The sequence below is a fragment of the Leguminivora glycinivorella genome, chromosome 7 (genome assembly GCF_023078275.1).
Source record: "Leguminivora glycinivorella isolate SPB_JAAS2020 chromosome 7, LegGlyc_1.1, whole genome shotgun sequence".
Classification (NCBI taxonomy): Eukaryota; Metazoa; Arthropoda; class Insecta; order Lepidoptera; family Tortricidae; genus Leguminivora; species Leguminivora glycinivorella.
The window spans coordinates 12019925-12028171 of record NC_062977.1 but is presented as its reverse complement, the minus strand read 5'-3'; the positions used below and the strand labels follow the sequence as shown (position 1 = coordinate 12028171).

The 8247-nt window shown below is 40.9% G+C and overlaps 1 protein-coding gene across 1 annotated transcript; it reads left to right on the top strand.

Annotated features, from left to right (window-relative positions):
* The first annotated feature begins 2883 nt into the window (after positions 1–2883).
* On the top strand, positions 2884–7364 carry LOC125228050 (dehydrogenase/reductase SDR family protein 7-like). Its single transcript, XM_048132497.1, has 6 exons — positions 2884–3004; positions 3172–3330; positions 4218–4361; positions 4695–4914; positions 5679–5924; positions 6721–7364. Exons 2-6 carry the CDS (start codon positions 3196–3198, stop codon positions 6915–6917), a joined length of 942 nt encoding a protein of 313 aa, XP_047988454.1. The 5' UTR covers positions 2884–3004; positions 3172–3195; the 3' UTR covers positions 6918–7364.
* Positions 7365–8247: the final 883 nt, after the last annotated feature.

Genomic DNA, 8247 nt, shown 5'->3' with positions numbered 1-8247 from the left:
GGCGACTACTGTCAGCTAATATTTGAACCGCTACGTCATCTGTTAACAGGATTTATTATAGCGACGCGTTGAATCGAATTCACCGTCATAGTAAATGTATGGGCTCGATTCCGCGTAAGTGAACGCCAAGACGAGACGCTAGTATTCACAGAAACGTGGTGATTTAAGCTAGGAACATACTACGCGGACGTCCGTCGTAAAACGACCGCGACCGCGACCTATCAGTGTGCACGGAACAAAACATCCAGAGAGCCAGATTTCGATCTGACGTCCGTGCGCTCAAGGCCACGTCCGCGTCCGTCGACCGATAGTTTGCACGGTTATGTGTAATGTCATTGTCCAGATTCCCGTCCGCGGTCGATTCACGACGGACGTCCGCGTAGTGTGTTCCTAGCTTCAATGATCATCTCTATTCACTGCTTGTAGGAGTGAGATATGACAGGTTGACTCTATAGGTCGACTGTTCACGTTTTTGACAGGCGGTAACTGTGAGGTAACCGTGAGGGGGTGAGCGGCGCTTTCAGCGGGGAGCGGGAGTGGCCATACTGTACGATAGTACCACGATAGTACTCTTTATTATAATGTGTCACTACAAACGAAAATTTGGAAAATGACGATAATTTTTTGACGTGATAACGTCTAATAACTCGTTACTACGGGCAGCATGCACGAAAAAGATGACGTCATTGTCCCGTTTCCCAATATAGCTTAAGCGCCATCTATTGGCGCGCGTAGGAACTAAGCGGCTGATCGATGCGCTCGGTATGGTTGTATTGTAGCGTGTGGCCTGAGTAAAGCACCACAGCTGCGACAGATGGCGCGCCCGTGTTTATTATTTTTGAGTGTTTGTAATTTAAAAACATGAAAGATTGCATTAAAATAAGCATCTTTTATAGAATGAAGTTGTTTGAAAAACCTACTTATTTAGGAGTTAGAGCAGTACGAAGTTGCGAATTTTCCCATAGTATTTACTAAGGCGCCAGAGACTTAATAAATTTACGATGATTTTTTTTACCAATATAACCTATGTTAATATTGATAAATCATATAGAACACGTTTAAATAAGGATGTTTTGTTATATAAACTTTTTCTTCTCCATTAATATTTACTGAGATATTAGGGTTCTAAGATTAGTAAATGGCACTAGCACTTTAATAAAATTAACGCGTGTCTCGCAAACGGTCTAGGATACAAAATGACGACTTTTATATAGGTATAGGTTAGGTTCGTTAGGTATCTTCAAACGGCCGAAGGCTCCTATTCTGTGCAGTTTCTGTAATAAGCGGGGCTCCGTCGATATCGCTTTCTGTCTCTGGCGCCTTAGTAATGCTACGGGAAAATTTTGCAACTTTGCACCACTCTAACTCCTAAATTAGTAGGTTTTAAAAAAAACTTTAATTTATAAAAGATGCTTATTTTAATGCATTCTTTCTAATAAGAACAAAACACTATGCTAGAAAGAGTGCAGAGGAAGTTCTGTAGGCACATTTACAAACGACTGTACGGATATTACCCATATATGTATCCATCTCTATTCGTAACAGGAATGGTTGGTCTTCAAACTCTAGAAACCAGACGGAAACTGCTGCATATTATGCATTACCGCCAACTGTTTCACCATAGAGTAGATGACGCATCCGTGCTTGAGAGAATGGGGCTGCAAGTGCCAAGAGCGAATGTGGTGGTTGGCATGCCGGGCGCGGTGCCGGCGTGGCGGCGGCGGCGCCTGTTCGCGGCGGCCGGCGCACCGCTCGAGCCCGAGCTGCTCTTAGGGCCGGTTGCATCAAACGGTCTGTCACCGTTAAAGCAATCGCTATATTTTATTGTATGGCAAGTTCCATAGACGTCTGCTGCGTGACGATGATGTGTCTGTCAAATTTGGTTGATGCAACTGGCCCTTAACCGCATCATGTTGGAGACAGACGATATTGACATATTTGCTGATAGTGTTGGTGTGTTTTACAGAAAACTCTTAAGGTTCATAGACTCTACACTCCTTAGGTGATTAATGTAATAACCATAGTTTAACTTTTAAGTGTGTTTGCTTTTATTTATGTCAATTTAACATGTACATAATTATATTACCACATAAGTGCTTTGGTGAAATACTGTTAACTTTTGTGTATTTTTAATAAATAAATAAATAAAAAAACGTGAAAAAAGTCCCAGAATCGGGCCCCTTTTGCTATACTCTGACCGCCCCTGTCTATACTACTGTAATGTTTGACGTTATCACGTTAAGCTAGGAACATACTACGCGGACGTCCGTCGTAAAACGACCGCGACCGCGACCTATCAGTGTGCACGGAACAAAACATCCAGAGAGCCAGATTTCGATCGGACGTCCGTGCGCTCAAGGCCACGTCCGCGTCCGTCGACCGATAGTTTGCACGGTTATGTGTATTTCCATTGTCCAGATTCCCGTCCGCGGTCGATTCACGACGGACGTCCGCGTAGTGTGTTCCTAGCTACCGTCCGTAAATCGACTTTACAGACAACCAATTTTTTTTACTGAACAAATCGGTCGATTTGATCATCAAAATCAAAATAATTTATTCAGCAAATAGGCCACAGGGGCACTTTTACACGTCACAATAAAATTGATACTATTACATCTCGTCTGGATGGCGTATCCCCACAGACAGTTAAAAAATATTTAAAATTGAGTTGAAATTACAATAAAATTGATACTATTACATCTCGTCTGGACTGGCGTTACGAATGAAGTACGAAATTTTACCTATGTGAATGTCAGCCTTATAATTTCTCTTTGCCTCAAAAAAATTGTTGATGTCTATGGTTATCAATGTCAAATCAAATGTCATTGGCGTTCATGTCATGAATTCATGATTGTTGATTGTCACGTTGTTGTTCAATATTTGTCATCATTGGTACATCAGTATGACATCAGTTATCGGCGACGGCGACGCGGGCGGCGTCGTATTTTGATTTCCACTACGCACGACGCGGTCGTTCCCAGCGGTCAAAGTTCTACTCATACCGGTAGGAATGACCGTTCCAGTTTGCAACCCGGCTTTTCCTATTTATCTTATTATTATATAGTGTTACATTGTAATAGTGTCTGTTGGATCTCCATAGCCTAAATAAATATTTTTTTCTTACGATAGCTATGAATTTGCTTACTTAAGTTGCAATTTTATGTCTTTCAGATATTGTACTTCTTCCGAGACAATATGAAACTCGACAATTGTGGTGGGATTATTTGGTATCTAAAATATTTCGGCCTACCTTTAGCATTGTGCGTTACTATGTGCAAAGTATACAACCGAGTGTCACAGAAAAAGCGAAGGGCCACTTTACAGGGAAAGGCATGTATAGTTTATATTATAGCATAACTGTGTCACAAGGGACCAAAATTACATTTACTGCGAGGGCGTCTTGAACGTAGCGAGACGTCGAAGATAGTTTCAAGTTCCAATTTGTTTATTGCACTCATGTTAGTATACAGTTCTTACGATTATTACAGTTCCACATGAACCCTGTAAGGGCATAGCAACAATGTTTTCTTGTTGTTGTTGTTGATCGTCCTAGGGCACCCTATAGGTGCATAGGGCCTCCACAAGATCCTTCCACGCCTTTCTATGTTTTCTTACTTAACACTAATTATTATAAGATAACATGTATCACTGGCATAAGCCAATATGTATGGATTGGTGTATGGGTTTTTCTTAAGCCTGTCTGTGATATATATTAATTTGAGTGCAGTGAGGGATTCAGGTGTATGCATGCCTATGGTGGAAATGATGTTGCTATCATGTGACACATTCTGCATTTCACATCAACTATGAGGAGCCTGTGTGGTGACGGGTTAAGAATTTCACTACCCCCTTTCTTCCCGTGGGTGTCGTAGAAGGCGACTGTGGGATATGGGTTAAATTGTGGCATAGGCGAGAGGCTGGCAACCTGTCACTGCAATGTTACAGTTTCGTTTTCTTTCAACCCCTTATTTGCCAAGAGTGGCACTGAAGCTTTAGTAGTTTCATGTGTTCTGCCTACCCCTTTATGGGATACAGGCGTGATTGTATGTTGTTGTTGTTGTATGAGGAAACTTATGTTCCAGATTTTTCTTTCCATGAGGGCTTGAATCACCCTGTATGAATATATGTTGCTGCTTTTGTGGTGTATATGATTATTGCATGCACCCAAAATATAATTTAGTACAATGTTTATTTATTTTAATGCTTATCTATTTCAGGTTGTACTTATAACTGGGGCCAGTTCTGGCATAGGGGAAGCATTGGCTCATGCTTTCTATGAGCAAGGTAGTAGGGTTGTATTAGCTGCTAGAAGGGAACCCGAACTTAATAGAGTTAAAGCAGATTTGTTATCTAAGAAACTGGTAAGCAGTAAATTACATCTACTTAGTGACCGGCCACACAAACTTCGGGGCGCGCAACGGGCGTCCGCGCCAGCTTCAGTGTAATTCAAAAAACGTCTCCTCAGTTCATTTGTATAGGAAGGACGTAAGACGCGCCCCAACTGGCGGCGCGCCTTACGTCCTTCCTATACAAAATGTACTGAGGAGAGTAAAGGTGGCGTGGCGCGGACGCCCATTGCGCGCCCCGAGACACGCGACGGTCTGATGTGGCCGGTGCCTTAAACAAGTATTACCCATACACTAAATTATTCATCTTAAGACCTTGGTTTCACCTTGATTGTTGTTATTTTTCAGTCAACTGCCACTCTTGAACCTGTTGTAATTCGTTTGGATCTGGCAGACCTGGATAGTTTAGAAGGTTTTGCCAAAAATGTACAAACTGTCTGTGGCAGTGTGGACATTCTGATTAACAATGGTGGGGTGTCTCACAGAGATTCAATACTGCACACAAAGATAGATGTCGACAAACAAATAATGTACATCAATTACTTTGGTCCTGTGTGCTTAACAAAAGGTAATACTAGCCCTTTTTTATTAGGGTTCCGTAGCCAAAATGGCAAAAACGGAACCCTTATAGTTTCGTCATGTCCGTCTGTCCGTCTGTCCGTCTGTCCGTCTGTCACAGCCGATTTACTCGGAAACTATAAGTACTACAGTGATGAAATTTGATGGGAATATGTGTTGTATGAACCGCTACAAAATTATGACACTAAATAGTAAAAAGAATTGGGGGTGGGGCCCCCATACATGTAACTGAGGGATGAAAATTTTTTTTCGATGTACATACCCGTGTGGGGTATCAATGGAAAGGTCTTTTAAAATGATATAAAGTTTTCTAAAAAACATTTTTCTTAAAGTGAACGGTTTTTGAGATATCAGCTCTCAAAGTCGTAAAAAGTATGTCCCCCCCCCTCTATTTTTATAACTACGGGGTATAAAATTCTAAAAAAAATAGAGGTGATGCATGCTAATTAACTCTTTCAACGATTTTTGGTTTGATCAAAGTATCTCTTATAGTTTTTGAGATAGGTTGATTTAACTGTAATTTTGGCAGGTGTATAAATTGACATAATAAGTTTATTATATTTGCTGCTACGGAACCCTTTGTGCGCGAGCCCGACTCGCACTTGGCCGGTTTTTTATTTAACTACATATTTATACTTGTTTCTGTGTAACCATGAAAATAATGTTTTTCACAAAAAAATATTTAATTGACAATTGATATTGATGACAGCCTGCAGCTTCTTTACCTTTAATTGTTTCATATTTTCATTTCAGCTTTGCTGCCAAAGATGGTTGAACAAAAGAGTGGTCACATAGTATTTGTAAGCTCTGTACAAGGATTGATAGCCATCCCAGATCGTTCTGCTTATGCTGCATCCAAGTTTGCCATGCAGGCATTTGGAGATGCATTGAGGTCTGAAATGCACCAGCATAATGTTAATGTCTCTGTAGTAAGCCCTGGATATGTCAAGACTGCAGTTTCTCTAAATGCTCTAAAGGGCAGTGGTGAAAAGCATGCAGGTAAGAATACCTATATATATATATACTATAATACGACAGAGCCAGACTATATTTCTGTGGCGTTTCGCGTCGCAGAAAGATTCGGCTACAGGGCCTGATTTGTCCTAGATCTCGTAGAAGAATTATGTTATGTAAATAACCAGATACATTTTGGGTCAGTAAGTATCTGTATCTGTAAGCATTAACACATTCACTGCCACGCCTGGTGGGCGTGAATCCTGCTCAGATGCCGAACAACACGCTAGACAGGTGCTCGCTATATAGGAGATAACAGTTTAGATAACAATTGTTTTCTGAAGCATGCGTGGATCCTGGGGTCATGGAGCCTAGGTTGGCCATACAATTTGACCCCTGGTCTGGGCACACACATTTACCACATTACCCCCCTGGGTAAATCCATACTTATATTATAAATGGGAAAGTGTGCGTGTCTGTTTCTTTGTCCGTCTTTCACGGCAAAACGGAGCGACGAATTGACGTGATTTTTTAAGTGAAGACAGTTGAAGGTATGGAGAGTGACATAGGCTACTTTTTGTCTCTTTCTAACGCGAGCGAAGCCGCGGGCAAAAGCTAGTAAATAATAAATCAGAAGCTGGATCCGCCCATGTTCTGAAGTAGCCATTAACTTTTAGTGCTGTAATTTTGGTTAAGTTATTGGTTTATTATATTTGCTGCTACGGAACCCTTTGTGCGCGAGCCCGACTCGCACTTGGCCGGTTTTTTGTCTGGCAGTGAATGTGTTAAAGTATGAGCATAGAATGACAAGCAACATGAAATATTGACTTTTTGTTTCCAGTTATGGATCAATCAACTGCTAAAGGGTTTTCTGCAGACTATGTGGCAAACAGGATTCTGGACATGGTGGTGGCTAAAGAAAATGATCTAGTGATCAGTCAGTTTCTACCAAAACTAGCAATATTCCTGAGACACAATATGCCAGGGCTCTATCATTGGATAATGACCAAAAGGGCTACCAAAACAAGTGTGCCATAAATGACTGTTGTCATAGTTGGGGTTTTGAGTGTTATCTTTAGTATGTTATTTAAGTTTATCATCATAAGCGGGCCCACACAGAGCTTGCCGCGTCTCGGGTCATTGCGCAGCAAACGGTCGTAGATTTGCCGCGGCCGAGGCAGCACACTCGTATGCGTTTCTCTCGGGACGCTGCTCGCTCTGTGCGGACTTGCCTGTGTTATGTTTCTACCGCTTAAGTCAATGGTTCATGGGAACTTATTATACCTACATAGTTGGTTCTAGGACTTCTGGGCACCAGTTCTAGTCATTCGGAATTGATAATAAAAATGAAATATTTAAAAAGGAATTTTGATTCACACTAATGTAGCAGTTAATTGGAGACATACATATTTTTTTAAAATAAACTAGCATTTGTCGGATGGGATTTAAGTTTAGTATCCAATTAAATATACAATAATTTATTTCTCCTAGGGTGTACATAGATAGACCTATAATTTTATTTATTTCTCATATGTATTGTAGTATCTTTCCTGACAAGGACCTCCTTGTAACCCGCTTCCGGAGTCTATATGATATTGACAGGTAACTTTGTGCTGGTGCGTCACGCGTAATAGTTGTTTTCCCCTCACTAGCTCAGAAACACGTGTTTTGTCCTTTAATACCAGCGGGTAAAAACATATTTTATCCACTAGTGGATAAAGTGTGTAATTACTGAAGAAGTGATAAACGCGTTTTTTTGCGTTGTAATTTCCTCGCTATAGTGAGGGGAAAAGTTTTGTGTTACACACGGGTGCAAATGTATTTTACTTCTCGTGTGTTGAAAAACTCGCCAAGTTCAGGATTCTATTCTCGAACCACTCGCTTCGCTCGTGGTTCAACTATAGAATCCTTTCACTTGCTCGTTTTTCAATTCCACACTCGGCGTTAAAATACAACTTTGCCCCCTTGTATAACAAATAACTATTATTTTACATGTGCGAACAGTGCTTTATCAACACTACGATAGTTTGTGAAACTTGTATAAATATTAGTCATTATTACAAAAAGGCGACACCAATGGTAAATTTAAAGTGTGTTCTTTAACTAATTTTTACAGGGACCAGCCGGTATCCCCTTATAGGGTTTTACAAAAGCCGGGTCCGCACAGAGTGAGGCACGTCGCGTCGCTAAAGGGGTATTTCGGTCGTTTGCTTACCAAAGCCGTGGCTAGACTTGACCTGTCAATTTAGCTTTTTATGCGTTTCATATTACGGGTATAGCTTAATTGTTCCTCGTTTTGTTGCCTTTTTTGTAATGATTAAGTTACACCTCCATAAATACATAAATTACCTACATCACCTACATGTCT

Coding starts and splice junctions, on each gene's coding strand:
- LOC125228050 (XM_048132497.1), top strand. CDS start 3,196: ATGAAACTCGACAATTGTGGTGGGATTATTTGGTATCTAAAATATTTC. Junction 3,331..4,217: donor GGGCCACTTTACAGGGAAAG/GCATGTATAGTT, acceptor TATCTATTTCAG/GTTGTACTTATAACTGGGGC. Junction 5,925..6,720: donor CAGTGGTGAAAAGCATGCAG/GTAAGAATACCT, acceptor TTTTGTTTCCAG/TTATGGATCAATCAACTGCT.